The 15,864-nt window shown below is 39.2% G+C and overlaps 1 protein-coding gene across 1 annotated transcript; it reads left to right on the top strand.

Moving 5' to 3' along the window:
- The first annotated feature begins 5,491 nt into the window (after nt 1-5,491).
- trappc14 (trafficking protein particle complex subunit 14) lies at nt 5,492-15,140 on the top strand. Its single transcript, XM_080051666.1, has 12 exons — nt 5,492-6,090; nt 7,531-7,614; nt 7,771-7,900; nt 8,016-8,102; nt 8,331-8,451; nt 8,879-9,026; nt 9,134-9,195; nt 9,506-9,678; nt 11,055-11,194; nt 11,517-11,680; nt 12,352-12,483; nt 12,780-15,140. Exons 1-12 carry the CDS (start codon nt 5,698-5,700, stop codon nt 12,787-12,789), a joined length of 1,644 nt encoding a protein of 547 aa, XP_079907792.1. The 5' UTR covers nt 5,492-5,697; the 3' UTR covers nt 12,790-15,140.
- Nucleotides 15,141-15,864: the final 724 nt, after the last annotated feature.

The raw sequence follows: 15,864 nt of genomic DNA, 5'->3' as shown, positions 1-15,864 counted from the left end.
TTTAGTCAATCCAATTTCTGTTTTTTTCCACCATTGATTTTTCTTCAGAAAAGCACTTGGTCAGCTCTATGACTCAGTAAGTCAGTATTGACCCCCATGTAAAACCACTAGGCTAACCAGCTTCTTAAATATGTCTTAATGAAAGAGGGGTATATGATCCGAAGATTGATTCTCACCAGCCTGTATGTTTGTTATCAGCAATTGGGCACATTCCTTCCTTCCACTATCTCCTCAAGTAGAGTATAAATGTATCTATTTGTGTGACACATGCCAAGACATTCCCATGGAGATTTCTCATGTGTTTGTCATAATGTTTGTCCTATTAGTTTGGGTAAAAAAAAAAAAACACATTTCATCAGATAAATGAGCATCAAGTCAGCAGGTATTACTGGAATTGTATGGTGCCCTCCCCTTCCTATCTGTTTTTTTTTCAAACAATATGACATCAGATTAGATAACTGTATTGATGCAAGAGGGAACACATGCATAGTGACAAGTCGGACAGGTCACTACAGACAGCAGTCACTACAGTTCTAACACTAACGCATATTCTGTGAAGACATTTCAAATGACCTGTGATAGATTGCTGTAACAAATAAGACCGTGGTTGAAACAATGTGTCTTAAGATCGGTTTATGTTGGTCCTTATTTATGTTCCTCCTTCCACTCCAAAATGAACACTAGTTTTTCAAAAACTGCTTTGAGTAAGAAGCCTAACAACGTCACCATCTCTGCAATGCGTATGTTTATCTAAGCACTGTTGTATGTTAAGCATGCAGTCTCTCAACACACATTTCTAACAGCCTTGTACTGCTTGAAAGCTGCTGCTTGCTCATCAGTGTGTGGTGACAATATTCTGTCATTCACATGTTACTGTATAAAATTAAAATGGAACTTTTATCATCATAGGTCACTACATGCATATGATAAAAACAAAACTCTACCTCTTTCTCGGGACATGACACTACAGACAGGATATCACTTGACGGTTTCTTTGCATTGCTTGTTGGGCTTAAGAATTGACTTGAAAGTGGATGGAGAATAATCTTCGATTTCATTGTTTTTTTAAACGGTATTATTATGAAGTACATGTTTGGCTACTCATGATTTGACATATTTATGGTACTTTAATGTGTAGATATTTACCATGATTTATTAAAAAGCTGAATTCCTGATGTGTCGGGAAAGATATTGTAATAAGTTTTCTTTCTTTTGTTTAGACCCATGGCAAATGATCATGGCCATCAACATTCACATCATTATTCATGTTTCAAATAAACTGGACGATTGATTGATGCAACCCTTTGTTCCTTGCTGGTTTTGTGGCTCCAGTTAGAACCTTGAATCCACATTGAATGGTCCTTTTAAAGCAAGACACTGAGCCACACTACACAGTGACCTTAAATGATGGATTCAGAGACTTATTTCAAATGTTATCACATCTTCCTTTTAAGGATCTGCCGCCATCTTGCATAATCAGTCCTGCTCCCTCAAGGATGATGTATGTTGACTGACTCTCATCTGGCCTTAACTCCCCTGCTTCCTGAACCTATAGCTTTGCCAGAGGACCACCCATAGGGCCTTTCAAACCATTATACAGGCCTTGACAAATACAGCAGCGCTTAGCCCCCCTGTTCTGGCACCCTCTTTCATGTATGTGCACCCTCCAGCCACTGTCAAAGAGCCCCTTATTATATTACATCAACGCTTTTCACATATTCACACGAATATGAGGTGATGTACTGGCTTTTGATTCTCTTATCCATGCTCTGATGATAAACGTTGCCAAAAAACCTCCTCAGTCAACTCCCTTGTTGCAGTACAGAGTCAGATTTGCTGAGTTCTGTATTATATTTGGAATTCTGACTGGGCAGGCAAAACCAAATGTACTCCCTCCTTGACCTTTTAACCATGGCTACAGTCAAAGTGGAGCCAAAAGCAGAGGGAGTTGTTAAGCTCAAGAAACGGGAAAAGCCACGATCTGATAAGGAAAACCAGACCTTCAGACAAGTCTCACAAGTCAATCTTGTAAGACTTGTCTGAAGGGCTGGTTTTAACAACATCTGGGATACATGGCATACCACGATACATGGTACCAAGAGCTTTCCTTACACCAAGGACAAAAATGTTATCAGGCCTTATGGGAGTTTGTTTTTAAATATGATATTGCTTGGTGTGTGCCCTCTCCACCCTTAAGATCCACCGATAGAGCCGTACTAGTCAGAGTTTGTGAAAAAGGCTGATTTTGCATTTGCTGTCAGAGCTCCCACACTGTGTGGAGCTCTATGCCAGCTGAACTTAGAACCACTAGGTCTACTTTAAGTCCCTTCTTAAAACCTTTTGGGAAATGTTTGATATGTGCTTTTATTTATACTTTTGATTTTCCTATTTATTTGATATCATTCGGGTTTTTTCTTTTTTTTCTGCAGGGTTCTGTTTAATCTCTCTTGTTAAGCACTTTGTAACACTGTTAAGAAAAAAAGTGCTTTATTAATAAAAGTTCATTCTTTTTCATCATAATCATTACTATCTGACACACGCCATGCCCTCCAGGCCATGGCACCCAACCTAAAGCAGCATTTGGTCAAACACGCAAGTGAACTTTTCCAATTCAATCCTCCCATCTGCCCCACATTACAGCTGATTCTGGGAATGAAAGATGAAATCAATAACAATCATGTTGGTTTGCATTAGGAAACTAACCAACAACAGAAACAGTTATGCACACTGTTTAGATCAGACATTAAGGCATTCTGAAATCAAAACCTCTTGAACAAACAGTATCTTGACTGACTTGCTATCAAGCATGCGGAAAAGTATCATCTAAAGGGATCATTTCTATCTGTATAAACAGTTAAAGCATGACATTTTTAGCAGTGGTTTTCACTTACAGCTCAGTCAATACAGCTCAATGTATTGTGTGACAAGTCTGGGACAGTGAAACAACAGCATCGTGAAAGACTGAAGAGCCATGGTCTTTTTGTTTCTACAACCACACAGTCAAGTCATTTGAAAAGGATATTCAGAGATGAATATTTTACATGTAGGGGAATCTAGGTGTGGGATAGGTGACAAGTTTCGGGGTCCAGTGTCAAAACAGGGCCACCATGAGCCATGTGGATTTGAAAAAAAAAAACGAGAATTTCTCATAACCAAACAACTCAGAGGGAATTATTATGCTCACAAATGGCTGTTTTGGCAGGTCACCATGTTCAATATTGTGTGTTTGTTGTTTTCTTTCTCACTTTGCCAGCCTTGGAATAAGAAGTAACAGCTTGTTCCAGCTCAGATACTGTATACTGACGGGGTGAATAATTACACAGGCTGCTCCGCTTGATGTGTCAATGGAGCTCTCATTGTGTGTCTATACAAAATGTTAAAAAGCCTTGACAAAGAGTTCTTCAACAGAACAGTAGTGTGTATTCTCCTGCCTGTACAGTGTCACCTTACAGCAGGCAGCCTTCTGGGAGAATTGGGTGAAATGTTTTGTAGTTGAATGGCTGCCTCCTCTGTTCAGCCCTGGCTTACAAGAGTCAATGGGATGATAAAGAACGAGCTAATATTTAAAAATGTAAGTGGTATGAATGTGTTTATTCATTGTCCGTCGTTCAAGGAAAACATTTTTAAGGTTAATATTTTCCCCACTATAATCTGAAATGCTCCTAACTGATACTGCATCTTTAAAGTGACCTTTGTATGAAAAGTGGAGCCTGACCAATATGATGTAATACACTCCATATGTCATCCATATTATGGCTGAGCTAAAATTCAATAGAATCATTTATTGATTTCAATGGCATCGCATCAATGTCATGATGAAGAGAAAAATATTTTGATTTTGCAAACTATACCTCATTTCCATTCTCCCAACATAATGCTAAGCTTTGTTTCATTGAGATGGTACTGTGACTTATTTTGTAGCTTTTTGCTGGTATTAAAGTTTTTTGTAGGCTGCCTATGACACAGTGTGTGTATAAAACTATTTCTCGTGTGAAATATTTTTCAATATGATTGTTCAGAGGTCAAAGCCAGCAGAATGTATCTTCCCACTCTTCATTTGCACAGCTTCCTCCTACTATACTTAAAACTCTGGGCTATTACTGACAGGACGTACTTTATTGATCTGAAATTCCCATGAAAAGGGTTTAATTCAGGAAAGCACCAGTGAAGTTTGGCTGGGATCTTACTTGAAACAGCAGATAGATTTCTGTGCAAATATGTTGTGAATCGCACTCTTTGTGTATAGCTAAATCTTTTGAGTTTCTTTTTCTTATACTGAATAAAACAAAGCAACATTTCTTTAACTGCACTAACTCATGTCGATGACCATGCTATTATTGATGGCATGACTCACTTGGAATACAATCAGTCAGTGTCTAAGAGAATACTTCATAAACAGTAGGATCTTTTGTTGTACAGTGCTAGATTTATGTCCCATGGGAGAAACTAGTTGCACAACTTGTTTCTACTCAAATATTGACTGTTATTTACCATTTTTTTTAACAGGCTTGTGTGTTATATATGTTATGGCGTCACTTTGTGTAATGTTCATAATAGTCTACAGATCATTGATATTGGATCTGACTGGAGGCAACACCAGTTTTTTGAAGAGAAAAAAAAAGTACAGAACCTGAGGGCAACAAAAGTAGCTTTGTTTCTGTAGATAAAGAGTTAATTAACTTGTGATCTGGAGATTTGATCATATTTGTATTCATTTATGAGCATGGCCATTCCGCAGCATTTGTATAAAAGGACCAGCCGTAATTCCCAACACTATTTTTGCTGTAGGCTTTGTTGAACTTGAGGCTGTATGTGAAGCTTGAGAGCAAGCTGTGACAAGTCTGGGAAATGTACTCACGTGACTACACTTTTAATTAGTTCAATCAGGTCCAAATGGAACAGCTTTATCTTTATTACATTTTTGATCAATTATTAGTTGTAAAATAAATTGTCCATAGTAGGCCTATATGAAATATCATACAAACGTACACAAAAACTGTTTACAAAATAGGTTACAGTGAGTTTTCATTGCATATTTAGTTTTTTGGAGTCAGAAATTAAATGCATATTGTTCAACCTCAAGAAATGTAAATTTTTTATTTTTTTTACTGCTGAATTTCAATTTATGAACATAGAATGTTGCCATTAGAATGAATAGGCCTACATAGGCTACTTTCTTTTTTAAATTTTACATTTGAAAAAAGAAAATAGCCTACCACATCCTCCTACAGGCTAGCCTAATACCAAATCGTTATACATTTGATCAATGGTGAATCTACTGAAGTTTTGCCAGAATCTTTTGGTGTTTGAACAATGTCAAAAAAGCTGCCATTGTTATGACATAACAAGTGGAATAGGCCTAGATACATTTGCAATTTGATATTGCTCTGCGCCATACTCCTATATTTACGGCATCTGTGTTTCGGGCATCGATTAGCCAACCTGCTGTTTATAATGCTTGTGAACGGAAGCTGCATAGTAATGATGGCTATTGATCGCTTGTACGTAACTTTAATGATGTTTTTGACGATAAAAACATTACACCGTTCAAGTTAGCTTGTTCTATGACACACTGACACGGTCTTTATTCCAAAAGGCTTCATGAAAAAAGAGCGTTGAACACGTAGCCTACCAAGCAAGCCTCGGTTTGTTTACAATGGTTGACAGCGTATGGTATTTACTTTTTGGTTGTAATGAATGATGGAGTCACAATGCGAGTATTCCATGTATTTCCCTGCCGCTCCCATATCGAGTGTGTCAGACCCGGCGGAGTACAAGAGTCTCCCCCCGCGAAAGCACGTCTACCTCGGGGAGACCGTGCAGTTCCTGTTGGAAGTCCGGTTCCGGGGGGACGACAGCTCCGGTGGTCCACCGCCATCGAAGGAGCTGCTCGGTTCTCTCTCAGCGCTGGCCAGTGTGTGTGAGGCCGAGAGCAAGCACCAGAGAGGCGGGGAGCCAGAGATAGAGGAACAGGACAGCGAAGACGAAGAGAAGGAGTCTGGAGGAACCACAGACAGGACACAGACCTTCACACAGTGCACTCACACCTGGGCCAGTGATGGCCGACAGTGTGGGAGGGAACCGGTCAAGGTATAAATGCATGAGGAAATTAAAATTAAAAGTATAGCTTTGAATGAAAGGGGAGTCCTGGTGACACCTTTGTTTTTGTTCCCATGTATTCATTTTAATATAGGCCTACCTTTAGTCTGAATGATGCACTAGGCCTATGTAGCCTAACTTTGGGTATGTCAGAGAAGGGAACATTTTCTAATGTTGGCCTATAACAGAATAAACAAACTTTCCTCAAAGGAAAATTGGATCCCTGGCACACTGTTTGAAATGAGAAAGTTAGGCTACCTGTAAAGTTACTGTTTCACTGTTGTTGTTTACACAGTTTTGTTTAGAAACTTGTTCTAGTCTTACGTTTGGTTCCACAGGTGCCTCAAAATAACATTGTTTGAGTTATTAAGAGTTCTCCCTGTTAGGATGTTGAGTTAAATGACATAAAATGCGACTTTATATTTCTAACAGCGTTAATTTATGTGGTCCCTACCCCCTACAAATACTACATATCTATACCATGCAAGAGGCAACCAGAAAACTAAGACTATTAAATGCCTTTATGACTGTGTAGTTGGACATGACAAGATATCTGAAGACAGCCTTTCAGTAACAGCAACTGCCATACAGCATCCTTTTCTTCTACACACTTTAATTGAGGGGTAAGGAAACGCCACTCCCGCTAATTGGCATAGACATTTCTGTGGCTGAAGGCAGAACATGCTGCTACTGCTCTCATACACGTCCCCTTAACAATGTTGAGTCACTTGTGCTGTCACTAAACATTAAAGCTGCAATATGTAACTTTGGGTGTGTCGGATAAGTTAACATTTTCTGATGTACATTCTCATAATTGAATAAAAAAAACTTTCCTCACAGGAAAATTTAATCCGGTTTTCAGTTAGAATGCTCCCATAAAATGTACTGTTTTGTTTACAGCAGCAGGGCCCACAGTTTGGTTTACAAACATTTTATTCGAGTAATATTTATAGTCTTACGTTTGTTTCCAGGTGCCTCAAAATATTGTTTTATTTTATTAATGATGAGATAATTATTCAATACTTAGAATAACATGTAGAGTAAATGTGTTTAGTAAACCGCCCACAGGCTCTGTAAATGTAAACAAATTCCCTTCCCCTCAAACTGCTTAGTGCACCTTTTTTTTTTTCAAGATATTTTTTTGGCATTTTTATGCTTTTTATTGATAGTGTAGAGACAGAGTTGAAATGGAGCAGAGAGGGGAGTGACATGCAGAGAATGACCGCGGGCTGGAATCGAACCCGGGTCCGCTGCTGGCCGAGGCCCATGGGGGGGACGCCCTACCAACTGAGCTAAGGGCGCCCCTATCGTGCACCTTTTAATAGAAATAAAAATGTTGCCTAAAACCATTGCCTTTTCTTGTTTGTTCCATGTGAAACACTTGACCAAAACAAACCGTCATGTAAACTGTTTGTCTGTGTCCTCCTGCAGTCTGCTCTGGTGTTTGATGACCAGGTTGTCTTCTGTCTCAGTGTGTCTTTGGACAAGCTGCCAGTCAACACACTCAAAGCTAAGGTAAGCTAACCACTGGTAGGGCTGCATACATGTTGGACAACAGTTTAAAGCTAAAAACCAAGTTGTGGAAGTAAACTGTATATTAGAATGCAGAGTAACTGTATGGTGCTTGGTTGTCTGTCTGTTTGTTTGTCTTGCCCGTGTGTGTAATGTCAGATCATAGTGACTGTTTGGAAGCAGGAGGAGGACAATGTGGAGGTGAGAGAACATGGCTATGGAACTCTACTGCAGTTCAGGAGTCCAACGCAAACCTTCAGACAGGACCTCAACACTTTCAAGACACAGGGTACACACACACACACACACACACACACACACACACACACACACACACACACACACACACACACACACACACACACACACACCCTTACATGTCATTGTCTTGCTTCCATTCCCAGTCAGCGCCTTCCTGAATATTCTTCCACCTCCCAGTGTCCAGTGTCAACAGATGACTGTCTCTGGAAAACACCTGACTGTCCTCAAAGGTAGACCAGAAGCTTACACACACAATCACACACACATCTGACCTATTACACAAATACAGGAGATTGTCTTTCTCAGAAACTAAAGAGAACATTTCTTGATCGATAAGTAACAAAAAATAACAAACCACCTAATTCTGATTCATTAATAGTCATCAACTATACAAAATACTAAAGGGTAGTGCGTGTGTTTTCCCCTCTCTCTCTCTCTCTCTCTCTCTCTCTCCTCAGTGTTGAACTGTAGCTCACAGGAGGACGTTTGTGTCAGAGACATGAAGATCCTTCCTAACTATAACTCCTCCTACCTCCCAATGATGCCAGATGGTTCCGTTCTCATAGTCGACAATGTCTGGTTGGTACATAGTAGTAGCTATACTCTGTGTTCATAAGCAGGGTTGGGGTTAAAGTGTACCTGAAAAGTTATTTTATCCCAGTGTTAATAGTTAATACACAGCATAGGCTCTGTAAAGAGACATATACAGCCATGGAAAAAATGAAGAGACCAGTCTGGATTGTTCTTAAATCTTCATCTCTACATTACTTAATGGAAATGCTCTTAATGACAATATTTTAAAGGTGGGGGGAATGTTGTAGAAATTGTCAGTAGTTTATAGAATAAAACCAATGTTTACCATGTTAATTTTACTCAAACATATGCCTATAAATAGTAAAACACTGACTATTTGGAGTGGTCTCTTAATTTTTTCCAGAGCTGTATATTGTCAAATCAGGAGATGTGTTTTGTGTTCACCTAAACAACGACACTCTCCTTTTTAAAGCCACCAATCAGCTGAGGTCACCATGGCGTCATTCTGTCGGATAGACAGCGAGTCCTCGTGTTTACCCAGCATGCTCAGCGCCCTGGAGGAACACAACTTCCTGTTCCAGCTGCGGCTACGACACAGGGCAGAGGAAGACTCCAGTGAGGTGAGAAGACGCCATCATATGGGCTTCCATTACTTCTCCATTCCAACTGTGCAATTCACATGTATGAAATCTGGCGTGTAATACGTTTATTGTATATATCCCTGTAGGGTTTGGAAGTGCCGTTGGTGGCTGTTGTGCAATGGTACACTCCATCACTACCATTCACAAGGTAACTGTACCTCTTCTGTTCAATATTTAGAATGTAGCCATTTAGCATCTTTACCTAGAATGTTGTACAGTGAGATAGTTCAGAGTTCTGTGAAAACGTTGTGCTACATATTCATCTGTATGATTAAAGGTAAGCAGGAAAATCACAGATGTAAGTAATAACATTAATAAATAATTCAATAAAAAAAAAAATAAGTGCATACTTGACTGGTTTACTGACATGGCTCACTAGGAAAGTTGATGGAAAATGAGTTTGGCTCAAAATAAAGTGTATTTACTAAAATCAAAGTCTTTGTTTACTTGCTCTCCAGATACATCTCTAGTTGTTACTCGTTGCCCAGTATCCGATTGGATCGTCCTCGGCTGGTGATGACAGCTTCCTGTCCCCGTGCTGTCAGGCCCCTGGAGATCTTCTGGGTCAGATACACCCTGATCAACGACTTGCAGGACTTCCTGGCCGTCCGTCTGGTCTGGAACTCTGAAGGTGAGTACAGGTGATATAGCATAGGTGACTCCACCATCACAAAGTCTCACTGGCTAAACCCTTCTTTATCCCGGTGCAAAAGAAATATTTGCGTGTGTTATAGTTCGTCTAGTTAAGTGTCCTATGTAACTTTGGGTGTGTCAGAGAAGTGAACATTTTCTATGGTATATATTTTCACAACTAAATAAACTTTACTCAAAGGAAAATTGGATCTTTGGACCGCTGTTTGAAGTTAGAACAGCTACCTGAAAACATCAGGGCCCACAGTTTTGTTTAGACACATATTTTCGTCTTAGGTTTGGTTCCAGGTGCCTCAAAATAATTTAGTTTTGATGTATGATGATCATCTTATTCAATACTAAGAATTACATAAGTGTAAACATGTTTTGTAAACTTACTGCAGGCTCTGCATATGTAAACAAATCCCCCTCCCCTGAAACTGCATAGTGCACCTTTAAAGGATTGGTGATTTGCACAGTGGCAGAACAATTCAAGCTTCATATAGCCCCCACTCCCATTATAATAGATAATAGTGAGTGAGCCTGATCCAATTCATAACTGGGTCAATGTGCACAGCCATGGAATCTTAGGTGTACTCAGCCTGGAAACATTTTAAGCAGCCTCTGGGATTTGTTATCTGGGTGTGTCAGGGTAAAAGCCAGAAATGATGAAATCCAATGATACAGTGAAGTACACACTACAGTTCAGGTCTAACAGGTCTAATACCAGTGTGGTTAGGCACTGAAAAACTATCTGTAATATACAGTAGAGCCAATGTTGTTCTCTTTCCTGATTTCAGATCAGATTCTCGCTGTGAGAAGGGTTTTGGTGTAGTTGGGACATGTAGATGCACATTGTCGTGGGGCTGCAGACAGTAGAGTTTATGTGTAGAATAATTCATAGTTTGAAACAACGGTATTTTGAGGAAAATAATGGGTTAATTGAAAAGTAAACCATTGAAAAAGGCCATCCCCTTTCTTACAAGACTTTTCATTTACAAAAGCACACATCAGCAAAGTAGAAGGGGAGTTTGTGAATAGTCACCATAATAGAGTTTAAAAGACAGCGGCAGAGAGGTCAGTATAACCTGACTTGTCAGAAAGGTTCTATACAATTAAAGCAAACCACCTTCCAGTCCTCCAGTTTTCGATCTGATTTTATTTTTACATTCTTTCTCTTTTATGTGCTTGTTACCTGCTCTCCCCCCGCCACCTGGTCCGACCTCCATCCATCCATCCATCCATCCATCCATCCATCCATCCATCCATCCATCCATCCATCCATCCATCCATCCATCCATCCATCCATCCATCCATCCATCCATCCATCCATCCATCCATCTATCCATCTGTCCCTCCATGTGTGTCCCTCCTCAGCTCATAGCAGAGGTCAGCAGGACCCCAGTGTGGGAGCAGTGGTGTGCCAGTCTCCCCTCAACCACTTGGGACAGTGTAGGAAGGGCTCAACCCTCTCCTTCACCGTGGCCTTCCAGATACTAAGGACTGGACTCTTTGAGGTACCAAAGAACAAAGAGTCCTGCGTCTTACTTTCTTTCTTTCATCATCTAGGGCTAATATTTTAAGTTGAACAAATATTTTACCGGGCAGCTGACATTTGCATTTCATACATTGATCTTTGTAGAGACTTTGAAGTCTACGCCTGGCTGATATCACAGGACGATTTGTTTGGAAGTGTACACAAAATAAAACATTTATATTCAATCTTTACCAATACGCAATGCCTTAATGCATTCACTTCCTTATTAATGTCCAGTGCTGCATACAGTGATACTCAAAGTTCTCTTCCATCTTGTCTGTCCCTATCCTGCTCCATGGTAGTTAAGCCAGCGTATGAAACTGAAGCTGCAGTTCACAGGCTCACTGTCCACCACGGAGCCCCAGTCATCTCCACTGAGGAACTCTTCATCATCATCATCCTCCAGCCCTAAAGTCAGACACAGCCCGGGCCGATCTCAGAGCTTCTCCCATCACCACCTGTTCAGGTAACCAGTGGGCAGCAGCTACTGCTTCCAGTGTCTTTCTGTTGAAAATGGAAATCTTCAGAACTATTTTTATCATTAATTAGCCTGTGAAAAGGCATTTATGAGACACTGACCTTGTCTTCTTGAATGGTGCTATTAAGTTTGGTAAAAAAAAAAAACGATTTAGGATGTCCCAATTCTTGTGGTCAGATTTAGTATGCTAAAAAAAAACCTGGATGTCTACTAAATCCGTCCGAGTTTTTAATCTTGAAATCAGCATGCTATTTTGGGGCGATTCTGACCCACACGTGAAGTGACTTCACGTCGACGGAGCCTTCATATGAAAACAACCCAGGGATGTGCCGGATATAAAAGCTAGAGGCAAGATCAAGGTCGAATGCTATGATTAAATAAATAAGTTAACGTATATCTCAATTATATGCCTACTGGATGCTAACTAGATTATTTATATGGTCAGATGTAGTATGTAGAATAGGAAAAAGAAAGAGTATACCATTTGAAACGCAGCCCTAGAGCATCATTTTGATCGAATCATCCTTAACCAGAAACTGATATTACCTTTTCAAGAAAACTTTTTTTACTCTTTCAAATGCTGCGTCAGATTTTAGACTGATACAATTGTGTAAATAAGTGCACATCGACCTACAAATCCCTGTCTCTGATGAATTCAGATCAGGCAGTGGGAGGGAACCAGCAGGATCCCCGGTTGGCCAATCCCTCTACACCCCCATTTCACTGGACACGATAGCCAAGAGAGAGTGTCAAGTGTTAGTGCTGGACCAATTCCAAAAGCCACACAGAAGGTAAGAAGACAGCTGTTAACGTGTATTATGAACCCTCAATGATGACATGGCTTTTTTGTATTAACTTCCATTTTGTGTTTAAATATGCAAATGTTGGTTGGTTCCCATATTACATAGTAAGAGAAGGATTTTCTGGATTTGGGTTTACTTGGGCTTTAAACTAATTGATGTTGCATATTTGATTAAATTAGATTTAGATAGATGGATAAATCTCCATGATTCAGTATGCACATCTCATGCAGTTAATGTATCGATGGTCTTGAAATCAGCTGTGTTTATTCCTTTAATCCGAAAAGCAAGACATAGTCCAGGAGGCGGAGCAGAGAGGGCTGGAAGGTGATTGGCCAGAAGAGGAGATGGAGAGAAGAGAAGAAAAGTCCTGGTTGAAGCACAATTCTTTATTTCACCGGATGAGAAACCACTCTGTCATATCGACATGAAGGAGGTTTTGTTTGTTGCTGTTTTTGTTTTACTTTTACATTGACTTCAAGCCTTCATTCCATGTTAGTTGCCTTACTGTGCCCATTTGATTTTATTGATGTTCATAGTTACTTTAGTATATTTAATAGGAATTGTGTTTGACTTTTTTTTTTTAAATGGCAGCTCTTGCTTGGTGGCAGGATGCATTCAGGTTAACCCCAGATTGCCTGCTCGTCTCAGGCCTGGGAGCACTAAATGAGATAGATGGATGGATGGATCCAGTAGTGAGAATTTCTCTTTCAAGTACATTAGTAAAGTCTTAAAGTTGTGAAATACGCTTGTTTTCTATCAGTCATGTAGTGTAACTTCTTTGGAAGAAAGCCTATTCCCTATAGTCAGTTAGGAGAAGGCAAAAAACTAATCCAATAAGGACAAAACTGTTTTGAAACTATTGGCCAATATTAACTCCTAAACCGGTTCCATAAACGAGATACAACATGTTGATTGGACAGCTTTGCACTGCAGGGTGTATTATTTCTATCTTGACATACTCACCCTCTGCTTTCATGGATATAGATATACTAGAAGAAGAAATAGTGATAAACCAACATGTTCTAGGTTGACACTGGTAGCCTTGCAGTTTTCTTAGAGGGAAGTAGGGTTTGCACTCTTGAAATCCATTGGGGAAAAGAGTCTGTACTTGAAATAAGATCACATTTGAATGCGAGTGATCCAGCTCCATGCAGTAGTCTTTACACTGGAAGATTGATTACAATCTAATGTTGTCTATTTATGTGTTAATGTTGGATTGTTTCAGGTTGAAAAATTAATGTTCTGTTTTTTCTTGGGCCCCTCTCACATACACTCCGTGCTCTGTATATGAGGGATGTACCTACGCACCTTTAGCAGAGTAGTTTCCTCATTTCATTGTTCCATAATTCCAACGCCAGCAGCATAACCTATGTTATTACAATGTGTGCATGTGTATTGTAGGCCTCACATGTCTGCAAACGGGGGCACAACTAGTTAAGAAGCTGTTGTTAATTCTGCTTAGAGCCAGCGCTTTGTGTTGACAGTTTACATTTCTTAAATCAACATTTATTTAGCATTTTCCCCCTAGAATTACACGGGTATCAGAGTGAAAGACATATTGAAAAAAAGTGTAAATCTAGGGATGCAAATGTGCATTTGTGAAAGACGAAATGTCATTTTCAGTAAGCTATTATAAGTATGATATGACTGATCATTAGAACAGAATGACTGACTCATTGTGTAGGGAGTGTCCTGGAAAGACTCATGTTTTGAGACAAGCATTGCATTGGATTGAATTAGTAAATACAAGTAAATATTAAGAAATATTTATTATTTAAATTGAAAACCTTATTCCTTATACATGTTGAATTGTATATTTCCGTGCATGTTACACTGTAACTGACTAAAAAAATCTCTCTCTTAACAGCAATGCATTTGAATTAAATGATCAGCACTCCCTGAACACAGTTCCTTTTTTTTCGGGAATTAATAAGAAATTATGGGACTTGTAAAATTGTATATTTCCTTTTATAACTTAAGTAAAATTAATGTATGGCTTCCAGCAGTAACTGTATTGTGAATATTATGAACAAATACAGTATTGTCACGGATTTATACTGTGGAATAGCTTCCTCATTCTAACTTCCACTTATTAAGAACGAATATGCTGTGTAAATGTCATGGCAGTTATTTTTGCACATTCCATTTGAATGCTTCGTGACCATACTTGTGACCATGCTTGTGACCATGCATGTCCACAGCAAATGTATAAATCTGACTTTGATTTTTCAAAACACAGTCATGGACCAAATGGTTGGTTAGGGAATTTTGAGCAGTCAGTGTTGAGATCAAAGGTTCTCTAATCTTCCAACAACACCTATACTGTACATCACGTACTAAGTTTGTACTATTGTGACATCAAGCAACTACACGTTCAAATTTTCAGACATGTCTCTTCTTGTGTACGATAACTGTCACAACACTGTTAATACTGAACCTTAGAATGTGTGGAAATGTGTGGAATTTTATGACTGAGAGACAGATATTTTATACACTGGAATTCTAATAGCTGTATGTATTGAAGTCTATTGAATGTGACTGAACACAGCTGCTGTTTTAGACAATCTGAGTTTGCCTTGTTTTGATTCCTATGTACTGAACCTTGTCTAAAGGCTCCCATGTGTGTGAGAAAGATTAGTGTGGAATCTCCCGGTGTAACATGTTTTAGGATCTACTGTTTCTCTACTTTGATGAAAAATAAAGTATTGCTGAGTCATGTACTGGTCTTCATCTGTTTAGTCTATTGAAAATCTGGATTTTTTTTTAGCAGTTTACACTTCAGCCGACGTACTTCTGTGAAAACCCCAAATGAGGTTGATGGGATTATTAAGGGACGTCATTGCTTTCAAGTAGACCAGGGCCGGTTCTAGCCAGCTAGATTAAGGTGGGTTGGTAGAGGTAATTTTAGGTGGGCAGTTTGGGTGGTAGTAGGTAACCCAAATGCCTAATCCATTTGAAACTGAAAAGTGACAGACAGCAGAAATATTCAATATAATTTAACCTGATAATGTGGGGGGGGGGGGGGGGGGGGGGGGGGGTAGTAGTGTTATTAGATTGTGGATAGAATCGCTGATATGTGTTTAAATGATAACACTGAACTGTGTATAATGGTGTTAAGGATGTGTATTTGTTTTTTGTTTTTTTCACAAAGATAAAACACACTTTCTTTTTCTGAATGCTTTTCATTCCATAAATACATATACACTTTGATACAATGATATTTGCACTTTTCTGTTAATTAAACGTTTTACATCTAACATCTAAAACATCAGCAAGTTAAAACATTGATTTATGAACAATAATATCTACAACTCTCAAGACAAAAAAACAAGTTTTATTTTTCTTGGAGGCCTGTTGAATAAGCTACAG

The sequence above is a fragment of the Ammodytes marinus genome (genome assembly GCF_949987685.1).
Source record: "Ammodytes marinus genome assembly, chromosome: 23".
Classification (NCBI taxonomy): Eukaryota; Metazoa; Chordata; class Actinopteri; order Uranoscopiformes; family Ammodytidae; genus Ammodytes; species Ammodytes marinus.
Note: the sequence above shows the minus strand (reverse complement) of the source record. Positions and strands in the feature narration are given on the sequence as shown.